We start from the raw sequence: 24,361 nt of genomic DNA, 5'->3' as shown, positions 1-24,361 counted from the left end.
TGAAAATTCTTACTGGCACAGGCTTATGAGGTTTCGAAATTCCCAGTTTCATCCAAAATGCAGAGTGAGGCCAGTAGTCACACCGAAGTGACGGATGCCACGATTGCGGACGATGAGGCGACCATTGAGCAGATGAAGGAACTCAAATTTAACGAGAAGAATCTGATCATCTATACTCCGCCAGGAGTCAATGAAGAGCTATCCGCCAGATTCTTGAGCAGCTTCGCCTTTGTTACCTTCAAGCGAAGATCCCCAGGACTTTTAAAGGATTTGATCACTTTTCTGCGGGATCGGGAGCCGGAAATTATAAAGGAGTGCGGGGACTATGCCCACTTCGATTTGAAGCGAACCATCTGGAGTCTGGAACTGCTGCGCGGAGAGATGATCAACAACGATGAGTTCCAGATATTCCGGGTCAAGGCCCCGGACACCGCGAGTTGGAACAAGTTTCTGATGAACCTCAGCGAGGACAGGAGGCAGTGGTTCTCCGCTGTTTGGTTGCACGCCGAGTGCTACATGTACCGCCGCATCTGGTCGATCTTCCAGCGCTCGGAGACCCTCGTAAACTACGATTACTTCGGTGACCAAAAGATGTCGGCCGCCAGGAGAGTGACGCCTCAGATGAAGGACGTCCTGGAGGCCACCAGGATGCTGGCCCGGAGCAAGGAGAACTTTCAGGATCTGCTTAAACTATCCGCCTGGGGCAATCGCTATGACCTGTCCATGACAGACGCGGGTCCGAGTGCCAAGATATTCCGTCAGATTTCTAGATACGACAAGGATCTCCTGGCCGACCAGTCGTCGGATATATGGAAGGATCTCACGGAGGCCTGTGACCCCGTCTACGTGGACATCGTGTGTGATAATGCGGGCTTTGAGCTCTTTGCGGATCTCCTGCTCGCTGAGTATATAATAGAATCGGGCTTGGCTCGACGAGTGCGGTTCCATGTGAAGGCCATTCCCTGGTTCATCTCTGACGTCACCCATCAGGACTTCCTCTGGCTGCTGGACTACTTCCGCAAACATTGTATTCCCGAATTCAGGGCTTTCGGCAAGAGGATTCAGGGCTACCTCCGCGATCGTTCGTTCATCCTGTGCGACAAGAGCTACTTCTGGACAAGTGGCCACGACTGCAGCCAGATGAAGCGGGTCCAGCCCTGTCTGTATGTGTTCATTAGCGAGGCAGCCCTGGTGATCTTCAAAGGCGACCTCAATTACCGGAAACTACTCGGCGACATAAACTACATCTCCACTGCCAAGTTTTCCGATTGCCTGCGGGGCTTTCAGCCAACCAGCGTCTGTGCCCTGCGGGTCATTAAATCGGATATCTACTGTGGGTTGCCCGTCTGCACGGTTGACTGGCTCACAGAGGACAATCCGGACTGGATGATCTCAGGCGAGAAGGCCGTCATCCAAGTGGCCATCAAGCACCGACTGTCGAGCGATGTTCTAGTTTGACCCCCAAAAAATATAAAACAGTTTAGTTTTGAATAACGCAATTAACAGCACACATATAGACAACATGTAGCCATTGTCGTTTTATTAATTTATCTCCTAAATGGTAGGCGGTGTAAGTCGTTAAAATAAGTATTGCAATCCGTAGTATAGACTACAACTAAACATTATCAAGTAAGTATGAGTGGTAGAAAAATATGTATGCTCTAAGACCATTTGTATAGCTATTTATATATTTATATGTATGCATGATCGCTGCGATGCTTCGAATAGTTCAAGTCTTATCAATTGCCGTTACAAGAAAATCAGGACAAATTTTAGGGGAAGAAAAAAAACAATTTACAATTTCATGCAATTTCTCATTAGATTTCAGTTTACACATCTTAGTAGCAATCATCTTTCTCCTTGCGTTTAGTATCATTAATTAAACGAAGTCCACTAAACACTAAATGGATATTCTGCGTTTCGTTTGGAGGGATTGCTGGCCGCTGGAGCTCACAACACGCAGTTGGGATTGAGCTGCTGATATGGCGTCAGATCTTTGGTGATCGAGAAGAGCGCTCCGTCGCGCACCATCTTGCACATAAGGGCGCCCAGGTTTTTGGCGTCGTCTATTCCCGAGTGGGCCCTGCCCTCGAAGGCCAGTCCCACGTGGGTCAGTGCATCGGTGAAGTTGCACGGCCGGTACTTGTACCACTCCCTATAGACGGCCCGCACATCGATCCACTGGTTGAAGTAGGCCGCCTTGCGCATCCGCTTGCGGGAGCACTCCTTTGCCAGGCACATGCCAAAGTCCCAGTCGGTCCAGGTGACGAAGGCGCAGTTGCCCAGCAAGTTTGACTTGTTCATCTTCGGCAAGGTGAGATTGCGGGCGCGCAGCTCCTTGCGCAGCCACTCGTGGAACATCATCAGCGCCGTCTGGAGCGGCACTCCACTGTCCACGGTCTTCTGCTGGATGCCCGTCAGCTCTGTGCAGTAGCTACTCAGGCGCGGCGACTCGATGGGCAGGATATACTTGTGGAACTCGGCCTCGATCTTGCCCGTCTTTAGGTTGACCAGCACGGCTGGGAATTCTGGAAATGATATAAGAATGGAGTTAATATTTTGTAACTTATAAAAAAAATTGGGCTTATCAATCAAGCTTAAATCGAGAAAACCGTCTTATTATCTCACCAATGATCTCCGCCTCTCGCCATTGTGGTGGAGCCTGTTTCTCCCAGCAGGTTGCCTCAAAATCCACTGCAATTACATATGTGTAGGGCTGCATGGCCAGCTGCTTGGACTTGTTCTTTTTGGTTTTTAAGGGTACTGCGGACTCTGTGATTTCGGCTTCGTTGTACGAATCCTCGGGGTCATTAGCTCGATGATCTGGGCGACCTCCCTCCACGTAGATAGTATCGATCAGGCCCAGTTGTCTGCAAACCAACAGTAATTATAAAATATAAGCGTTAGTTCTCGGTTGTTAGACGTCTTTTTGGTAAGTATTTTTTGTATATAATTTTTGATGGGAATTTTGTAGAAAATAGGTATGTTATTTTCAGAGCTACTTCTCCAGCTGACCTCAGCATATGAACAAACCAGATTGAAGTTATCTACAGCTACGACTACGAAATAGTTTTTAGTGAAAAAAAGCGAGAAGAACCTAACCTCCTCCCTGATATATTTTCAGTGACTTGATTTCTATTGCTGTTTGCCGTAGCAAACAATCATGGGCTTGTTGTGCCACAAAAGGCCATTGGTTTCGGCGAGGGCCTGGGCTATGACCTCCGGTTCGTTGGGCCTGAGGAAAGTAACGAACGCCTGCCCCTTCATGCGACCCTGTTGCATGACCTTGATGTCCAAATGCTCAGGGGCAGTGTACTTGGCGTAGAGTTCCCGCAGCTGCTGGTCGGCCACGCTCTTGTCCAGGTTCTTAATGTACAACTTGTTGCTGGGCTCGCCCGTTTTATAGTTTTTATAGACAGGCAGGGCTTGGAGTTCGCTGCTGGATAGCCGCCCTTCTGGCTTGGAGGTGGCTGGGGCTTTAGGCCTTAGGGATTCTGGCAGTTTCAGTTCGATCTTGGGTGCATCAAAGGTGGGTTTTTGGATTTCCTGCCTGGGATTGGAGGTACTAGCTTGCTGGGCAGCCTGCTGCAGCATTTGACGGGTTCTCTTCAGGATCTTGGCATGGATTTTCTCGCTGGAAGCTGGTGCTGCTAGCACTCGCTGCCTCTTGGCCCCCTTCTGCTCCTCATCCTCGCTCTCCAACTCGCTTTCCGATTCACTGGCCATCACCTCCGTTTGAGTGCCCACACTTTGGTGATGGTTCTGGACCATCAAGCCACTCGAACGCTTCTCAAAAGGTGGCTCCAGATTCATGCGGTTCATCAGGTGCAGAACTTGTATATAGAACCGCGGATTTGTCTGCATCTGCTCACCGATCCTGGCTAGAATATCCCCATTGATGGGTGGATAGCTATAGCTGAGATATGGCGGCGGCGGCTGTGTGAAATCGGACTGACTATTGCAGGCATACAGCCTGCGAACGTACTTGTCGATTCCTGGATCCTGGTTCTGGGCCTGGTATCCAGATGGACCTGCAGATCCAGCTCCCTGTGTCTGGGTGCACTTGCTGGCATTGGGGTCATCGGGGTCTGCATTGGGACGGGGTCCAAACTTGCTGACGTAGAGCGGTTTGTCCAGCATATCGCTGAGACCTTGAAGCTGCATCAAGGCTATCTCCGCGTCCCTGGGATCCTTGTACTCGATGAGCACCCTCTTCCGTCCGTAGGTGTTCAGCGACCGCGGCAGGACGAACTTGCACTCCTGCAGCAGCTGCGACAGCTCGTCCAGGGTGCAGGGCATCCGCCTCATGAGCAGCTTGCAGCTTGGCACACTCATTCTTCAGAGAATTTCACAATTTTCAGTTTTTCGCAACTTCTAATAGCGCATGCGGGTGTGGGTGGCTTGAAATAGTGATGTACGAAAACATAGGTAGATAGGCGATAACTTTCGATGTTTTCCCGCGCTTTATATCGATGTCAATCGATGAATGTATCGGTTGTTCAAAGTTTGAACTGGCTATTTACCTTTTGTATATACTGCTTCGAAAGTTGTATTTATGTTTAAGACTTTTTTGTAAAACATTTTTAATTTGTTAATTTAAAATTCAAAAAAATACGCTTACTAAAGTTTAAAAAAAAATGTTTATATTTGCAAAAATTACAAGGTTCAAAAGTATAGGGAATTAATACCGATCTCTAAGGCGACCGCGTTGCCAATCGGATTATCGCTTGGCGGGATTTTCAAATGCAGTTACAGTTGCAGCAGATTTTTGTTTGGTCGATAAAACCAGGTTGCATAAAGCAAAAACCGACGACTTTTACTTTCACTAATTGCACCGGCTAGCTCAAAACCAGATTGCCATGTTTCTATTTTTGTCTACAGACAAGAAATAACCAAAAGAATTTTTTTAAAAATAAAAATTATAAACCATCTGTACAAAAAATTATATTTCATTACATTTCAGAAAAAATAACATTTTAGAAGAAAATTAATTTTTTAATTTTTAAATATATGTATAAATATGTATATAAAATTTTAAATATGGTAATGAGTACTAAAATCTACTAGTAAGAAAAACAATTTGTGTTTATATATTGTAACTATATTCCATTTTTCGAGTTAAATACTTTTTTTTTTTAAATCTATTGTTACAATACAGTACAGTGTTACAGTAAAATAAACCGAAGAAAGTTGGAGTTACAGGAGTTCAACTGTGCGTCAAAAAAGATATCAGTCTGCCATGGGGACTAAGTATCCAAAGACAAATAACCGAATCGCGTGCCATCGCCGGATAATCATACGACCTCTGCACTATACTATACATTCGAATGCATTAACTCCCCGTTGGGCTTTCTCGGCTGATTAGATCACTTTATACGGAGAGACTCTCAATTCGATTAGGCTAATTTTTCTATTTTCCAAAAGCCAAGCGGCAGCCTCCGGAGTCAATGCACTTTTGGCGCACGCTCTGCGCACTTAATCAAATTGAATTACATATGAAAAATGCCTGACATGATCTGCTTTTTGATATATGGCACACACAAAGTGGTTATAAAAAGATCAGCACACACTCTCAAACGGCAGATTGCATAAAATTTGCAATGATTAAATGGGGGGAGGCGAAATGCAGGCGGGCACAGTCGCACTTTCGCTTTTCACTGGCTTTTTGGGGGCGGTGGTGGACCGACCGGCCATATGCGGAAGTCCACTTTCGCACAAACAATACGAAATTGGATGAATGAACTCTGCGTCTCGCTGGCAGCCTGCGCGGCACAAAAAAAATAATAAAAAAACAAAAAGGAAAAACACTTTTAAATTCACTTTTACTTGCGCCAATTGAAACGAGTCCGCGCTGCCGGCTTTGCATTCTAAGTGACTTTAATGGGTTAAGCTATATTTAGAAAATTGCAACAAATTGCAAAGTGGGCGGAATGCCAGTGGAGCACAGCAATTTGCATGCGGAAAAGAGGTTAACTGGAGGAAGGATCAATTGCAAATGGAAATCGACCAAAACAGGATTGGACAAGGATGGATTTGGTACTTCATTTTAGAAAAAGAGTCAAGAACTTGGAATTATATTGGTAACTCTACGGATAATAATACAAGATACTTATGAAAGTCTTGGGATAATACTAAAGGTTTTTAAAAGTTTTGATTGCTGATATTGTAAAACAACATTTTTTAAGTTTGTTATAAAATATTATATTGTCAATATTATAAGTAATGTTGTCATAAAATATATGTGTCAATATTATAAGTAATGTTATTTTTAAATTTAAATTTAATTTAATATTGGTTTTAGTACTGTTTCGGTTAGGACATTTATTACAAAACGTTAACAGTTTTATTTATGAGAAGCTAAATTTTAATTAATGACTGGCTTCCAAACTAATTTGCATTTTTACACTTATCCGAATAACAACCTCTTAGGTAACCTAGTTAATAGTTCAGTTTGGTATAGTATAGTTTCCACACCCACTGGCTGTTTCACTTGAAAGAATCCTGAGTCAGCAACAGGTTTCCCAATTGGTCACCACCTCACCGAATTGTGCGCCAAGTGATGACAAGCCCCTTTTTACACATTCCATTAATTGGCCAACGAAAATGGCAGTAAAGTGCAATGTTCTTTGTCGCCGAACAATGTTGCTGTTATAATGACAAATCACACTACTGAAAGGCACTATTAATTAGCTTTTTAGTTCCCGAGGCCCGAACGGCAGTTAGCCCAATTGTAGGAGGTATAATGAATTGGCCAAATGAGGAGCGTGCCCTGGCACAATGGAGCTCACAAAACAATATTACAATTGCCTATAAATAGACCGGGGGCTTATGTATACGTTGTACATATTGCAGGCCTATTAAATTGAGAGAAAATTTAGAAAAATGGCTATAAAAAAAACAAGTAGCGCTAATTTCAAATGAAATTTAAATCTATTAAATTTTTTATCTTTATAAATCTTCTTTATTCTTATAAATCTGCTGCTGACATTTGTAGAAATAAGTACTGAGCCCTTACAAATAAAGTATATGAAGACATATTTTTTTCAAAAATAGTTAGCAACTGTTTAGGTTTTTGCATAGATCGGAACCTTTGATTTAGGAGATAAATGTTTTAAATTAATTTTAAAAAGATTATAAACCTTCATAACACCAAAGAAAAAAATAAATATATTACAAGTATCGACCTAAGCAATTATGTATGACCCTTTTACATTTGTTCTTAAAAAATTCGTCTTAGTTTTTGATTGTTTTAACATTATCTTAGTTTGGCCTCCATTTTTGGTACAGATTTTTTAACCACGCAAAATAAAACCTTTCAGAGATTGTTTTGTCGCCACAGATGGTACTTATATAGCATTTATAAAGAGTAATTATTATGTTTTTGGAGGGAACCGAGTGGCACCTCTTTCATTTAAAACATAATAGTGCATGGCAATTGACTTCCCCTTGGTTTTGCTAATTGGCACTTGCCACTTGAATGTAGAGGTATTTATTTACGGATGATTACCGTCAAGGTCCTGAAGATGAGACGATTGACATGACTTGGGGCTGGGCCTATTTCAATTGATAGAAATTAGCAAGTATTTAGGAAGGAGAGAGGAGAATGCCGGGGGTTTTCCGCTGGATCAAATTATATATATTTATTGCGCATACGCCCAGCGTGCCGCGTGCATAAAAATTTATAAAGTCGGAGCCGGGCCAAAAATGTATGACGACCTTCTCCATGGAGGCTAGCCCCCGAACGACCCAATCTCTGGAGCTTCCCTCGGCCCCCCAAGTTCCAGACTGCACTCGTTTTGAGTATTATATTGAATATTGCAGTTGCAGTATACCCTTGATTCGGTTTTCGACCAGAATCACAGTCGTGGTGGTGGCGACGTGGTCGGAATGCAGTCGTATCGGTAGTATCGGTATGGGTACCCCTATATAGGTATCCGTGAGTTTCGTGTGCGCCATGCTCTTGACTTTGGATAAGTTTGGTGAAAACTGCTTTCAGCCGGATTTCCCGCACTCTGTAGCCATCAGAAAACCAGACCCAGATTGCCAGCCAATGTCTGGGCATCGAATTGCGCTAAACGCTCATTGGTCAACTCTCCCCGAGTTTGGAATCTTCTAGAGAAAATACCCTAGGATCGGTTGAGAAGGTCCATCTATCATATTCTTTATTTCACAAGAAATCACACGATACTTCGGTTAGAGTATATGCCATTTTCGTTGTGGCTTCTCAGCACCCAATTGCTCTATTTGATCTTTAATTTGTGCGCAGCGAATTTAGTGGTGTGTGTTTGCGTTTGATTCAATTGTTCGAAATTATGGTCTATAAACTGACCAATAATAATAAATTCATTTGATTTCTGCTCCATGCAAACGGGTTTTCACTGTTTCGGCATGCTTCCAATTGAGAAAGTTCCCACAGCTTTATTTACGACTATTATAAAACTGACTGTAGGAGGCGGATCCGATTTTAGCCATTATGGTGTGCAAATTAAAAATAATTTCAGTACTTGATAACAGGGTGTCATTGTCGACGATTTGGGATCTTTATTTACGAGTATTTAATTGGAGAGGGGTTTTCAAATAAAGTTACAAAGAAATTCGGGTATTTAAATGGAGTGGATGTTACATCAAAGCTTATGGAGTGATCTCTAGGTATATATAGTGTTTTTAAGGCACCCATAATTTTATAGTAAGGAATAAGTATTTATAACAGTCTATCATTTTCAACGCTTAAAGATCTTGAATTAACATTTTTTAATTGGAGTGAGGTTTATATAAAATGGAATTTAAGGGATTTTATATTTATATTTTTATAGATCTTTCAAGGGTGATGCTCTTATCAGAGCTTGTACTGTTTTTTAAAGTATTCACAAACATTACAATGTAATAAACTAAGGAAAAGGGGGTTGGGCGTGTTTGTTTGTTGGTTTTCCGAACAGGTTAGTGTGGGAATGAAAACTAGAATCCGAGCCGAGTGTGACAAGCTATGAAGTTGCGCAACTTTGTAATAGCCTATGGGGATTACTACATTTACTCACGAGTGGATGGCCAAGACCTCCCATTGATCGATCAGGTGCATCTTGGCCAAAACAGAGGAAGATCTATCCTATCTAGCGACGATCATTTGAAGACAACATACGACTTTTCTGCAGTGGAATGACAATTCGAACTGACACCGATACGACTATTTGGATTTATGGTTAGCAAACGTATAAAGCACAGATCTTGATTGGAAGCTTTTATTTCATCGTTGTTATTGCTGGCTTGGACGTTTCCATTTATAGAATACTACGCATTTCAATTAATAAAATAGTCATAATTAAATTAAAGAGTCGCCAGCACGAGTCGTATAACAATAAGGTCTCCCAGCAGCCCGAGATTACCGACATACGTGCATAGGTATGTAAACACGATCCATATGCAGGGTGGTGGTATTTACATAGTAACTCGAGACCATGTCGTCATATAGATTACCCGCTTTATCAATGCAGCCTCCCGTTTTACTTTTATTACATTTTCATTGTGGCCCACAAAAGTTTCCATTGCACATCTCTATAGTATACCCATATAGTATAATGTATATATGCTTGTTTTTCATATGTGCGATGTGCAAATTGAACTAGCAGGTCAGGCGAGGACATATTGGGGCCATCGGGTTGAGATACAGTCGCATTCTTTGTGGATGCAATCTGCTGCACTTCTACAGCTTCCACTGGGGACTGTCATCCGTCAACTGACTAGAGAGATCTTGGGAGTGGGGAGTGGGGAGTGGGGAGCCCGTGTTCCGTTCCAATTACACTCAATTACTAGAGTCCCTCCTATAGGAACTGCGATCTCAATTGCTGAAAGGCTGTAAAGTTATTTTTGGACCCCTAAGTGGAATTGCCAGGGGATGAGTCATGGTAAACTATGGTAAATTCATTAGAAATCAGGTACAAAAAAACTATCAACTGCAGAATAAACCGCCCTTAACCAGCTCCAAACCGATTCGAAACCGAATGACTCGGGGATTTCGCCATTAATCCATGCCGTAATCTAAATTGCATGGGGCAGTATATATGTATATGGCATGTAGGATAGTCCCGATTTCTAATGTTTGATTCCTAAACACGCGGCCAATCAGTCAGCGGGTCATCAATCAACTGATCGCACATTTAACGCCTGTACGCCGCTTGATTAATTTAATCATGTGTGATTTGCGATTGTTTACTTTGCAAGCGTAAACAAAGTAAACAGCATAAAAATATACACCCAATCGAACTCGGTGATGAATGGATAAGTACGACGTTGGAAATTCGATTCCCGGATAGATAGTGCTTGTTGTTTCAGTAGTTGTAGGTGTTTGAAAAGGCAACAAACGAAATCGAGAAGGTAAATAAATAGATTTTTAAACAATAGGGGGTTGTCTTCATATCAGAATTATATGAATAGAATTGTTGTAAGACTTTTTACTGCTGGGAACTTGTTCATTATTATGCAGTTCAGTTTCATTTTAGATTATTATTATTATATTTGTTTATAAATACGTATTTCTTGTTTAAATTGTTTTTCTCAATCAAGTGCCTTCTTTTACATATGTATTTGGTTCTTACCAGTTTAAAAACTGGTATTTTAATTGTTCCTTGAAGATCTTGCCAAATAATTGTGTAATTTAGAGCAAGGATGTTTATTTTGGTAATCTTAAATGCATTTTCTAAATTGTTAATGATAAATAAAAAAAATGATTTAAGATCATGAAGATAATTATTTAAATAAATAAAGATAAATTCTTTTTATATCTTATGGGAGTTTCCTTTGTTGTTTTCGATCATATAGCTTTCAATATTATCTCTGATTTCTAGAAATACACGGACTAGTTCTTATAACATGATTGTACATTGTTAATAATAATAAAAAATAACTTAAGATCATAAGAATAATTTTTAAATAAATATACATAAATTCCTAATGTATCTAGGGGAGTTTCCTTTGTTGTTTTCAATCCAGTAGCTGTCAATATTATGTCTGATTTCTAGAGATACACAGCCCCGTTCTTATCACAATATTGTAAATTGTTTATGATAATAAAAAAATAGCTTAAGATCATAAAAAATAATATTTAGGAAAGTTTTCTTTGTTGTTTTCGATCCTTTAGCTATCAATATTATGTCTGATTTACACAAAATATTGTAAATTGTTTATGATAATAAAAAAATTACTTAAGATCATAAAAATATTTGTTAAATAAATATAGATAAATTCTTAATATATCTAGGGGAGTTTCCTTTGTTGTCTTCGATCCTAAAGCAATATTATCAATATATTTCTAGAGTTCTTGAGTACTTCTGGCTATATGTTAAGTGCGTTTCAGCGGCGTTAAAGTGCATTGACCAACATCAATATCAACATCTCAGCGCTGGGTAAATAAATATTTGCCTTAAAGTTATTACACGGCCTCAAGCTTTTTGCTGTTGACCAAGTGGCAACAAAAAGGCCAGGGCCGGATTTTCCCGAACTCGGCGGAAAACGAAAATGACAAAAGGGGTCAGTGCGGGTCAGCCTGTCAGGATGACGAGGCAGGCGAGGGAAAATCAATTTTTCGGGGAAGCCCCCTTTTGCAGGTGGCAACTCCGCCCCTGGCTGGCTAAATTGCGGTTTGTTAAGTGGTAAAGCAAAGAGCGAAAAGGGGACCGAGTGTTTTAACGGAAAAGTTTCCTATATTTAGACGGGCCGGCGATATTATCAGAGGACTTACCTTGCCAGTCTTATCAAGGCCATTTTTGTTGCTCGATGCGAGTCGATTGCTGCGATTCTTCGTAATTGACTTTTATTTTTGGCAGGACCACTGTTATTATTTATTTCCTCTTTGTTTTTGTTTTTTTTTTTTTTGCTGTTTTGGCAGTGCAAGTAACGGTAACTAGGCGAAGGGGCTCTTTTGTTGTCTGCTCACTCACACACACACGCGACCACGAGACGCACACACACACACGCACACAGAGACAGTTATTTCAGCCGGCACAACAACAAAGCTGCGCTTTTTCGATATTTCCTGCGTGGTTTTTCAGTTGATTTACTATTTATTTAGCTCGTTTGTTTACATTTTCCCACACGCACAGCAGGTATCTTCTCTTGATTCGTTTGTACAACTTTTCAGCCCAGCGCATTTGTGGTAAATAGGTGTTGCAATCGGCAGTTGCAATATAGTCGCAACGTCAACCGGTCAATAAAGTTGCACTTTTGGTATCCGCATCGTTTGCGCGCTGGCAGCCTTTTTGTAGATTGCTTCACTGTGCTCCTCGATCGCGGTCCGCATTTATTATTCGGTTTTAACTCGCTCGAAGCCCGTTCACAAGTGCAGCGGCTTTAAATCGGCGAAATATATATGACATATGGGTATTTACATACATATGAGAGGCGACCAGCTGTTGCAGCCGAGACGCAAACCATCAGCTGGCCCCCCGAGACGCCCACCATCAGGGTTCGCTTTTTATCCGCCGCGGCGCTATACGCCACTGAATCATTTGGGGTATTCCCTAAACGGTTGATTTTTTAATATTACTTTTGAACGTGTTGGATACCTCACTTTAACAATCAATTAGGAGAACAAAACAGGTGTTTTTACCTTTTAAACATACAAACTCCACAGTAGACAGCATTACTCTTTTAAGTAACCAAAGTTTCTAGGGTTAAAGGGTTCTAAGAAATATTGGCGACCAAAGTTAGGGCGTTAAATGCTTTCAGCTTTAATATCATTATTATACTTAACCAATATTCATCTTAAATATAATTATAAAGCTTAGACATCGGGTATAAAAATAATCTCTTCCGTGAATCAGGGCTATAAAATACAAATTTGTAATTTTAAAATCCTGAAAACCGCGTTATATAATTTTACTAAACAAAATTGTATTGGTTATATATCCTTCCAAATGACAAATTTGTCTCATGAAACATATATAAATAGATTTAAATTCGACAAGAAAAAAAATCCCTCACATTTGACACGTATTGTATTTTATTTTAAATATACCCAGAATTTCTTTGCCAAAATGTGGGAGCAGCTGGCGCAATATCGCAATCACTTCTTGCAGCATGAGATCAAGGATGTGCTGAAACCGACTTCGATCAACAGCCAGCAGAACAAGGGTAAATAAAAGAGGTTGGTTTGACCATCGGTAATTAATAACACTTCTTTTAGAGTGGGCTCTGTACATGGATAAACGCAATATCTGCAAGTGCGTGCCATACTGCTGCACTTCCACCTCCACTCACCTGGAGGATCGGGCCCAATTGGCCTACGGATGGTTTGCACTGCCCAAATTGCTGAAGGAACTGGATAGTGATGTTCGCCTGACCCACTGGAAGGCAGTCGTTTCGCTGACTGAGTTTCTTCTGAACCCTCTGAATGCCCAGAGAGCCATTACTGAAATGGACATTGTGCGAAAGTGGGTTAGTAACTCGCTGATTTTACACCAATCTCTTAAGTTTCCCTTTTCAACAGGTTGAAAAATGCCTTTATGCGTATGAGATTGAAGCTTCACAAGGAGGAACATCGGGAGGGGGAAATGTATCTGAAGATTTATAGTAATTTTAGGGTTAAATACAACTTTTTAGTTAATATTCAACTTTAATGTTTTTTGACACAGACATACTGTCCCGGAATTACGATGGAGCTGAGAATATTGCCAACCGCAAGTGTCTGAGGATCGAGTTTTATAAAATAATTCATGAGCAAGAGAACATTAAAGATGATCTAGCTTCAGAGATTCTGCGTAACTTGACAGGAAAACCAAAGGGTAAACCATCTGTTAACTAGAAATCCATTATAGTATTCGAGATTGCAATACTTATCATAGAGACATGTTTTAAAGATTTAAGCTTAAAGATTTGTTAGGCTCATAAATCAGACTTACTTTGACTTTTAGTTTTTATTATAAGCCTATTTATTTTTGCAGTTTCCATTTGTTTAATTACCCGATATATTTTACCCTCTTATAGCTGATAAATTCTGATTTTTTATTATTTTTAAAATGTCCTAGTTCTGGGAATTTACCTGGAGGATCCTGAGAATTTCTCTGCCCTGGCTGGCATTTTCAAGCAGGATCCCTGCCGCCCGCACTATCCCCAAGACTTGTGGCACCATCTATGTCACCTGCTTGAAGTGGCGCCCGAGCAGGGAATCGAGTTGGGTTTTTTCGAGCTGCTCCACTCGAGGATCCTGAACCGCCTGTCCAACTTTTGGGACATGGCCACCAAGGCGTTTGCCCTGCTTCTCTGCTGTGTAGAGGGTCAGCGGAGATTCGATGCGGTGGACGGGGTGAAGCTACTGTACGATGTATTTGCCCAAGCCGAAGAAAACCCAAGGAAGTTGCTTCCCCGCCAGAAAGTGGAGAACTGGGAATATACAGTATTGGCCTTACTAAATGGCCTCCACAGCAAAAAGGCCTTGTGGCGCAGCAGGGAGTTCACCCAACTGCCTTGCTACGTGGGTCGCCTCATGGAGTCCACGGTGGACAATCCCCGCCTGCAACTCTACTGCCTCAAGGTGTTCCGCGAACTGGGCGTGATGCCCTGCATCAAGCGCTATATCATAGGCAATTGGTTGGAGGACATCTGCAAGTTGTTCTGCCTGGATGCGGAGGCGGAATGCGCCAGGGATTCCCTGGTCGACTGGCTGCGTCGGGATATAGCCGATAGCAGCTAACTACCTATAGTATTTACTTTCGTTTCAAACTGATGTTTGCCACCCTTAAACATAGCATTTCCCCGCTTTCGAACCGCTCAGATAAATCCAAACCGTTTCAAAAACCACCCCTCAAGTTGTCCCAAAAAGAGAAATTTAGGGGTAAACCCGGTTCAAAAAGTAAGCAACTGAAGAGAAAGCTTTCTCAACTACCGTCAGCTGTTATCTTCGGTTGCAAAATAATGCAAATTGTGGTAAAAATGTAACACCGCTTAAGTCTATGGTATGTAAATTACTCAAAAATTATGTTTAATTTTGAGAAAACTCCAAAATAAATAGATTTTTCTGTGAGCAAAGGTTGACCATCTGTAAAAACAAGGGGTTTATTGATACTGTTTTCCTATTTATGGATGCATGGATAAATGTAGGGTGCGAATTGTCAAGCAGAAGGCAGGAAACTTTTCCAATTTCCGATGGACAATAATGAGCAGTGGCAGCGCCAGGATGCCAGGACACAAGGATGCAGTGCTGGCAGGACGACCACCGCAAAAATAACAACAAGAGTGGAAAAGTAACAACCACTGACCAGAGTTGCCACAGTAACCACAGTTTGCGGTTCCTGCCAAGCCTTCAGTGCGCTGTTTTTTTCCCATCTACATATTTTAATATCCTATCCCTACATATATATGAAGCCATTTTTTCCGTATTATTTTTCTGCGGTGACAAACTTGGCACCGAGTTGCAGTTCCTTTTTTAATTTATTTGGATTGGCCTGGGCTGAGTTGGAGTCGGGATAGGGATTTTCTTGTCCCAGGCCCACATTTCGCATTCAATCGGCAAGTTTTGTGCCTTGTCATCGGCGGGATTCTTCTTGGTAGCAATTTTCCAAAGTCCCTGCTGCCCGGGACTCTTTTGTGAACTTTTTAATTACCGCTGCGAGTTTGCCTTGTTTTCTTTTCGGACTTTTCTTTTTCCCTTCGTTTTTTTCTGCTCTCAGCTTTCCCATTTTTCAAGTTGTTTATGAAATATTTTATGGAAATTATGCAAAACTTGTTTACCAGACTTCATATTCAGCACTCGCCACTCTCCATCAGCCATTTCGCCATTTGGCGCCTTCAAACAAAGTTCCTCACTTTTTGCCACTCAAATTAATTGCATAACAAATTGTGTTGATGAAGTGCAAGAATGCCGGAGTACATCCAACTAAAATGTTCCTGGCCATGGGTCCATTGAGTAGGGGTTTGTTTCCTGGTTAATATACTTTCTTTGATGCCATGGCCTTCCTCAACAAGTTCTGCAGTGTGGCACACTTTCGGGAAGAGTTCAGAAACAAATAAGGATAAACACGAATTTTAAAAGCACTTAAATCATTTTAAATGGTTAATGGATACAAATCACTATGGAATGTTCAGGTTATCATTAATATTAAATAAATATATGTCTAATACATATATTTTTCATTTTCATTCATACTTAATTAATCCGTTCAATCTTCTTTAAGCAATTATTAACGTTGATAACATTAAATATCAAATATATTTTGATAAAAAAATAGAAAACGTAATAGTACACCTTCATAATATTAAAAAAATAAGATTTAAACTTCATGATTTGACCTTGCTTATGACAATAAAAATAAGAAGTGAAAATTTAGGTTTATTAAATGAAAAGAAAATATTTCTAATAAAGATCTCATATGATACTACACTATTATAGCATACTATGGTGGTATACCATGACATTGGCATTTGAAATAAGATTTTGACTGCGTAACTCTAGAACAATTAAACAGTTATTAATATATTGGTGTTAAAAAACAAATATATTTTCATAGGAAAATGAAAAAGTAATAATACACCTTCATAATATTATAATCTAACATTTAAACTTCATAATTTGACCTTGCTTATGACAATAAAAATAAGAAGTACAAATTTAGGTTTATTAAATAAAAAGAAAATATTTCTAATAAAGATCTCATATGATACTACACTATTATAGCATACTATGGTGGTATACCATGACATTTGCATTTGAAATGAGATACCGACTGCGTAACTCCAGAACTGGTTCCATATTCCCCTTTCATCACAGACCAGCCCTAATTGGCGAACATCAGAAGGCCATTATGGGAGCATTGCCCAACTAACGATGGCCATTACCACGGGGGATACCTTCAGGGGAACCTCCGGTCGAGGGATCCATTTCATCGATGGCCGTGTTCCGCTCGCCTCGCCTGGGCAACCGTTACATCAGCAGGCACGTGCTCCTCCTGCTGCGTTTTTACCTGGTGCAGTTCTATTACCTGGGATTGATGCGACTGCGCTTCGAGGAGTCCCGAAACGAGATGCGTTTGACCTACTGGAGTGTCACCGTGTCCCGGATGATTGGCCTGTGGTGCGCCTTCTTCTTGACCCTGGCCCTTCTGGATCCCTATCCCCTAATGCTCCACATCCAGCTGCTGGGATTCATCTGCTGTCTGCTAGTCCAGCCGAGGAGAGTCGTCGAGGAGCGAATGAGGCTTATGAATCAAATCCTGCGACTTTCAGTGCAACTCTATCGACTTTGCCGACGAAAGTTGCACTTGTCCTGGTCCTTGGTCCTCCAGTTGCTGATCAAGTTGCTCACCTTCCGGATGTTCTACGAGAATCTTCTGGGACCCAGGGACACCAGCTGGAAACTGCTCTTCATTGTGTTCTTCGTGGTGCCCGTTTCACTGGCCATTTGGGTAATGGATGTCACCTCGCATCTGATTGGTATTGTCCTCGCCCTGCTTCTCAAGTCCTTTGAGCTGGTGAATATTGAAATGGCAGCCATCGATAAGAGGCTTTGTCTGGAGATCCTACGATCGGATTTTGGAGCCATACGAAGGCTACAGAGGCGCCAGCTCTTCCTGCAGCGATTGCACCAATCCTATGTTAAGGTCACTCAGGAAACGATCGACTGTCTGAGTCCCCAGATGATTTTGATCCTTCTCTACAACCTGAGCACCATCTACACCTTTTCGAGTGGAGAGTGGCGAAGGATGCTCCAGATGGGGGTCATTGTCAATAATCTTAGGTCTCTTCTGCACACCCTCGATGATCTGGTGTCCATTACTAAAGCTCCGCAGAACACCTCCTGGAAGCACTTATCTCAGCTGTTTCAGTTTGAGGAGGTCCTGGCCACCCATGGATGGCTGGAACGTAAAGAATTCAGATGTACGATCCAGGATACCGACAGTTTTGGCCAGGTCATAAGGAGGTTTTGCCTCCAACGAAGTCCTCTGGTCCTCGGATTGGTTTCTCCCAACAGACGACTCCTGTTTCGCATCGCCTTCGCCTTCTGTACCCTTTTGCATCTTCACTACATGCTGAAGAAATCGGCCTTGGTAGTCGAGAGGGAAATCTTGATCAGTATCGAAATCAATCTAAAACCTAAACATTAGATTTCTTATAAAAATATGTTAGTAAGAAAATTTTGACCTATGAAATAGGTAATAGTTAGAAATAAATACTCACAAGGCAACATATTATGGTAGCATTACAATTTAATAGTAACCCAAATATATCTATATCTACATAAAAACTTTTCTTTTACAATTTTACTAATTTTAATAGTAAATACACATATGGTACTATTTTGTAGTAGCCTAACTATTAAATAGGAACCCAATATCAATAATATACATTTTCTTTGTTGAATCATTAATTTAGCTAATGATAAGTAACAACAATGAATAACATTTATGGGCAGACAAAAGGGTTAAGGGAAAGTTTCGATTACAAGTATCCAGTAACTCATTAGGATTAGGAGAAGGGCGAAATATTTTCCCTCATGATTAATGAACCCCCAAGGCCCTTGTTTATTAAACCAGCGAAAGTTGCTCCTCGCGAGGACACTTAACCCCGTGAACTGCGTAGTTCCTTCGCCAAGAAATGCCCATTTTTCATACGCTTTGATTAACTTTGTGCAGGAAGTCTTGGGTCGGCCTTAAGACATTTATCATCTATTTATTGCACTCCAAATATTATTTGTTTGACGTAACACGCACTTTACAAGCTCCAGTTTGCTCCACGGGTGTTGGAGGGTCTTCTGCCGAACTGGCGGGTAATTTTAAATAATTTATGCATTCGCCCCTGCTGAAACATGCACAAAAATAACAAGGGATGCTTCCTTATTTCCCGGGCCACCCCGCAGCGAGCTGCTCCCTGATATATGTAATTGCATGGCTGGCCGAGCACTTGAGGTGCCGGGTTCGGGTCCCGGGCTCCTCCAGCCCCCTGCGATCCTCACACATGCCCATCCTTCCTTCCTTCCGCTCTGTTTTCGCCTTTCTCCGTTGCCAGGATGTGGGCATGCGATCCATAAATCATTTTTAAAACATTACCTCAGCGAATGCGACTACGTAGAAGTATTTTATGTATACAATTTTGCACCTTCTAAAGCGGCACAAGATTTATAGGAAAGTGGCTCCGGGGACTGGCAAATATTATACTCTCCAGGATTGTCACACCCAGGTTGATTAAATTTTTCAGCCACTTCAATTTATGGCCTCTAATGCTCTTTATTTCTTTTCCTTTCTTTGGCCAAATAAACATTGAAAATCAATTAAACTTTTATGCACACAAAGGCAGAGAAAAAAGGTTGTTATGGCCATTTTAATTGAATATAGTGGGGTGATAAAATAAAACATTTTATTGAAGCTTTGACTGCGATTCAAGTTTAAAGTTTTGATTGTTTAGGGAGAACTTCAACTTCTTATCCGATATCTTTTATCTGCTTTGGGTTCCTTGGGGTTCTCATTCACAGCAAAAGACAATAGAGTGTGACAAGTGGCGGGAAAAGGGGAAAACTTTTCCCTTCGCACTTGTTGTTATTCAAGGAATTTACACTCTGCCGAAAAGCCAATAATTTCCCTTAGTCCAGCTTTGAACATAATGTAAGTTATGCCAACCACGAAATTAGGCCGCTGGCAACGAGGAAAGCGGATAAATATATATGTATACAATATAGGGGGAATATCTGGAAGGAGCTGAGAATAAGGGAGCTGAGCCATGGGCAAAAGGCCTTTGTATAAATCTCTTTAATTTATTAGATTTCATTAGACATTTTGGCGTTGAGTCTGGCCGCGGGTGGTGCCAGAATTCGGTGGTTCCACCGCCGTTTTTGTATTAACAAGCTCGAAACATGACTTTCCCTTGTGCCGTCATAAAAAGTAATAATGTGGCCGTAAAAGCGTTAGCCAAGGGGCAAGAAAAGGGCGAAGATAAAAGGCCAACGTAATGAAGGTGGCTGGCCAACGAAAGTGTAGCATACTTTTCTGGGCTTCCCTTGCTTTTTGGTCAAATCAAATAAAAGTTCGTTTTTAATACTTTAAGAAATATACATTTTGAATATAGAAGAGTATTTTTATAAAAACTTAACCTAATACATTTTTCTAAAAATATTATCATATTTTTATTTTTATAAAATGTATTATTTGTATTTATGTATACAAATTTCTTAAAATAAATAAAGAAAATTAAAGGAATTCTCTTAGAATAATACATTTTTTTTTTAATATGCATTATAGTATGTGCATTATAATTTAACTAATTCTTGCCTTTGCTCTTATAATAATATTAGAATATTTTATGATAATAATGTCTGTTCATAAAACATAAAAACCAGTGCCGGACCAAATCGAGCTGTTCCAAAAAGCAAACCCCAAATTTAAATACAATTTAACGAGAGCCCTGGCCATATCTTTGGCAGTTACGCCACGCACATGCATGTATAATTTAGGATCACTCCAAATAAATTACACACTCAACGATGTCATGCCCACACACACACACTTTCTGAGAGTCGGAGAAAGGGCACGGAGAAAGGAGAAAGGCAACAACGTTGTAATCAACAAAATTACACTAAAATACAAAGCAAAAAAAAAGGGGGAGAAATAAATTTGACACGAATGCGTCGACGAGGATGACACAAAAGCGGCACCTACCAAAGAACCCCTTCCAATCTGCCCCCAAACCCCAGTTTCCCCACCGACTGCTGCCCCCTTTTCACCCGTTTTTTACCTACCCCCTTTTCTCCATGAAAGCCAAAGTAAAAATGGCACAACGCTCGAAGCCAAACAATGTAAAAGTTGCTGCCAGGACATGACGAGGCGAGCAAGTGGCATGCTCCTGTAGGTGTGCAACTGAGCCAGTGCACTGGGAAAAAATCTTTACTGGCTTCGTATAGTGGGCTCTATAAGAAAAAATTAAGATTGTTTTAAAATTTGGTTTAACTAAGATAGCATGTTCTTCAATTTGGAATTAGTTAGATTTAATAGATTCAAATCAAAATGTTAAAAGCAGTTGGAACTATTTGTTTTATCATTCTTTTATAGAAAAGAGAAAATAACTTATATGTTAAAAAAAAATATATGTATATATAATTTAAGGTAGTTATAATTAGACCCTTTTTATATATTGACCAAAAATTAAATAGTAATGTTATGGTAGGGCAAGAAAAGTTTCAGGTTTCATAGAATATATTCCTTTTTTTGTACTAAATGGGGTGAAATTTATTTTATTACAAGATGCAAGATTTGTTATATTTTAAATAAATTATTTTAAAGGTTAAAACCCTTTTATGAATAACAATAAAGGTTACGTATAAATAAAAAAAAACAATTCGGAATAATAAATATTTTCAAAAACCCTTTCATTGGTTTGCTTAAAATAAATAAATTGCTGATATAATAAAAACCCTTTTTTTTTAGTTATTTTTTATCCAAGGGAAATAAGGTCCTGTGTATGTGGACGAGAGTGTTTGTGTGCGTGGGTGTGAGTGAGTGTGTGTCATGTGCGACACTTTGTAACATATTTTTTCTCATTTGTTTTCACGCGCGTCTGTCTGCGTGTGAGTGTGTGCCTCTTTTTCGGCGTCACTCGTCATGGTCTCCCCCTCTCTCCTCTCCTTCCCACACTTCTTCTCTTCCTCTCCTCTCTTCCCCTTAATGTCACTCCACCTGTGTGAGTGTGTGTGTGCTTGTGTGTTGCGTGACAAAAACAACTTGGCACACACAGCGAGGCCCACTTACACATACATGTGACCTACCACCCACCACCCCCGCGTATCAATCAGTTAAAAATATTTTACGCTGCCAAAGGTTGCCAAAAAAAAAGAAGAAGAACAGCCCCCCAAGGGGGTGGCACACCATTGTTGTTGCTGTAATTTTTATGGCTACATTTATAACATTTATTTTGTATTTTTACGAGCTGAATTGTCTTTTGTTGCTTTATTATTATGTCTCACTTCGGCTTTTTATGAGAGTTTTCCTGCTCCCAAACGAAAAAAAAAATACAGGACAGAAAGGAAAACCTTTCCCAAGTGTAACCAAAAACCAAATTGCCACGCAGGGTAATGACATTATAAGTGTGCCCCTGAGGGGAAAAGGGAAAAGGGGTTTAGAACACCTCTAAAAACCATAATTTGGTAGTAACTTTCTTCACCTGCCGCAGGGAGCACTTTAATGGCAAGTTTTTAATGAGAAATCTTTTAAGGATTTTTTAATTGGATTGCAAATTTTCGGGCTTTAAAAGTGTGACATTTTAAAAATGATGAAATAGTTTTGTAATATTTTCTGCTTACAACACATTGAAATAGAGAGAAATATCCAAGAACATTGTTCTTGAATTGAGAACATTCGTTCTTAAAAACCGTGTAAGTAAATTTTGTTATCAATGCTCTCAATATTATAACGAAATGGTAAGAAGAGAAAAGTTAAAATGAGTTTACTTAACAACTTTTTGATAAGTATACAGTACTGACTGGAAAAATAGTTTATTTGTTAAGATATATGTACTATGAAATACCACCAATTCAACTTGATTCGAGCAAAATAAAAACATTTTCAATTTAAAAATGTCGTTATATTTTCAAGAATATTTTCAACTCAGATGAGAACGTTACAATTTTCTCTGTGTATGTTTATATAATCGTTATAACTGATACAATTTTGGAAAATACTTCTCTTTTATTTTAAAGTGGAGATCGTAGTTACTAAAAAAGTAGCATATATACTTTGGTAAGTTTTATTACTTCAACCTGTTAAATCCTGCAGTATCAAAGATTAAAAAAATCTGCATTTCTTGTCACAATAAAGTACTGGATTTTCTATTTCAACCATCCACTTTTGCAGTATCTAATTTCTCGCTATAACAGCATTATTCAAGCTCGCTTAGACAATGGTTGTCCAGCACTTGGAGTTCCTCACTTATCCGGTTTTATTTCCTCACACCCCTCCCCAGGCACTTTAGAAAATGAACCAAGCCCTGAAAAAAGCCCCAACAAAGCAAGGCATTTTTAATAACTTTTGAACAATGGAATGCTTTGTTTTCACTTTGATTAAAATATTTTTTCATTGCTCGTATATAGTATGCACAATATATATGGCATAGATAAAATGGGGAGTGGGCTGTAATGGGGGAACCGAATCTAGTTATAAAACAAATTATGCATTATTAAAAACTCAAGGGAAAAGGGAAGGGAATGGAATGGACGTAATGCAATGGCAGTCGGAAGAAATGGAGAAGAATCACGAGACCGGAGGAACTGACAATGAAGCCGCAAAAACTTGGCACAACCTACAGGAAAAAAGAATATATAAAATATATAGACAAAAAAACCAAGGAACCTAGAGCGGAATGTTAAATTTTATAAATAGAGCATAGAACAACAGAGGTTGGGCGTAGAAAGGAGGCACCAGAGATTGAAGTGCCAGCAAATTTATGGAATACGAACATTTCCTATTTTTCCCATTTTCCTCTCCACTTTTTTTGTTGATTTACTTTTGCTCTGCGCAAATTGAATCAAATGCAATGGAAAAGGGGGCGATAAAAGCGAGGGAAGGGCGGAGGGGCTGGTGAAAGCCTGTCAAGGATTTGGTTGCCGAGCTGAAAGGCAAACGAAGTTTTGTTCCTGCGACAATTTGTCGTCTAGTTCCTGCAGCCAAAGCCAAAGCTGAAAGCAGAATCTGAATCTGATTCTGATTCTCAGTCTGAACCTGACAAGATGCGAATATTTTATTATATATAGGTGGGGCCAGGCCAACTGACAATGAGCACGGCAAACACAAACAGAGCGGGGAATCCGAATCAGAATCAGTGAATGTCAAGCATACTTTAATAAGTTTAGTTAACAGAAAGTCAACTAAAAAAGGACAGCTGAGAAGCGGCCGAGAATGGAAACAGGAAACGGATGAGGGAATCTCCAAAGTGAATAGATGGGTAACTAAGTCAACTGAAAAGCGAATAAAAAATGTTTAACACCGTGCATAAGCAATGAAATGGTTTCAAATGTTAAGGAAAAAAGAGTGTTAAAAAGAATATTAGCATTACATGTTGAAAATTTGTTTTAATAGTGATAATACTTTCTTTCACAATTGTTTTTCTGCATCAGACTCGTTTTTAAACGAGCACTTTATGCAAAAATATATACTTTCTTGTACCAATTTTAAGATATATTACTCCTAGAATTTTTTATCATATATGCAGAATAATAAGAAAGGAACTTTAATTTACCAACCAGAGAATTCAATTTGTACATTAATTAAAATAACCAATTTTTGCCATGATTTCCTGAATCTCCCAAAATGATTTCATTTTTCTTTTCTGACAGGTGGTGTTTCTAATTTTCCGCAATTGTTTCGTAGTTGTATGGCCCGTATAAAACCCGTAAATACAC

At 40.0% G+C, this 24,361-nt stretch overlaps 4 protein-coding genes across 6 annotated transcripts; 3 read left to right on the top strand and 1 right to left on the bottom strand.

Moving 5' to 3' along the window:
- Window positions 1–24: 24 nt before the first annotated feature.
- Window positions 25–1,527, top strand: LOC119549297 (damage-control phosphatase ARMT1). Its single transcript, XM_037857253.1, has one exon. It carries the CDS (start codon window positions 58–60, stop codon window positions 1,456–1,458), a length of 1,401 nt encoding a protein of 466 aa, XP_037713181.1. The 5' UTR covers window positions 25–57; the 3' UTR covers window positions 1,459–1,527.
- Window positions 1,515–12,334, bottom strand: LOC119549299 (ERI1 exoribonuclease 2-like). 3 transcript variants are annotated; one of them, XM_037857258.1, is made up of 3 exons: window positions 11,732–12,334; window positions 2,629–2,870; window positions 1,515–2,528 (listed from the first exon to the last, which is right to left on the bottom strand). In XM_037857258.1, the coding sequence occupies exons 1-3, from the start codon at window positions 11,752–11,754 to the stop codon at window positions 1,951–1,953; spliced, it is 843 nt and encodes a 280-aa protein (XP_037713186.1). In that variant the 5' UTR covers window positions 11,755–12,334; the 3' UTR covers window positions 1,515–1,950. The 3 variants fall into 3 exon arrangements, with proteins under 3 accessions (XP_037713186.1, XP_037713185.1, XP_037713183.1); XM_037857257.1 differs by lacking the exon at window positions 11,732–12,334 and adding an exon at window positions 3,986–4,335; XM_037857255.1 differs by lacking the exons at window positions 1,515–2,528; window positions 11,732–12,334 and adding an exon at window positions 3,103–4,545 and having other exon boundaries at window positions 2,731–2,870.
- A 603-nt stretch (window positions 12,335–12,937) lies between these two features.
- On the top strand, window positions 12,938–15,006 carry LOC119550674. Its single transcript, XM_037859534.1, has 5 exons — window positions 12,938–13,122; window positions 13,175–13,421; window positions 13,478–13,560; window positions 13,623–13,772; window positions 14,016–15,006. Exons 1-5 carry the CDS (start codon window positions 13,026–13,028, stop codon window positions 14,678–14,680), a joined length of 1,242 nt encoding a protein of 413 aa, XP_037715462.1. The 5' UTR covers window positions 12,938–13,025; the 3' UTR covers window positions 14,681–15,006.
- A 1,865-nt stretch (window positions 15,007–16,871) lies between these two features.
- On the top strand, window positions 16,872–18,086 carry LOC119552043. The gene has a single exon (XM_037861785.1). It carries the CDS (start codon window positions 16,872–16,874, stop codon window positions 18,084–18,086), a length of 1,215 nt encoding a protein of 404 aa, XP_037717713.1.
- Window positions 18,087–24,361: the final 6,275 nt, after the last annotated feature.

This window comes from Drosophila subpulchrella, chromosome 2R, assembly GCF_014743375.2.
Source record: "Drosophila subpulchrella strain 33 F10 #4 breed RU33 chromosome 2R, RU_Dsub_v1.1 Primary Assembly, whole genome shotgun sequence".
NCBI classification, from domain to species: Eukaryota; Metazoa; Arthropoda; class Insecta; order Diptera; family Drosophilidae; genus Drosophila; species Drosophila subpulchrella.
This window is presented reverse-complemented; position numbering and strand designations above follow the sequence as displayed.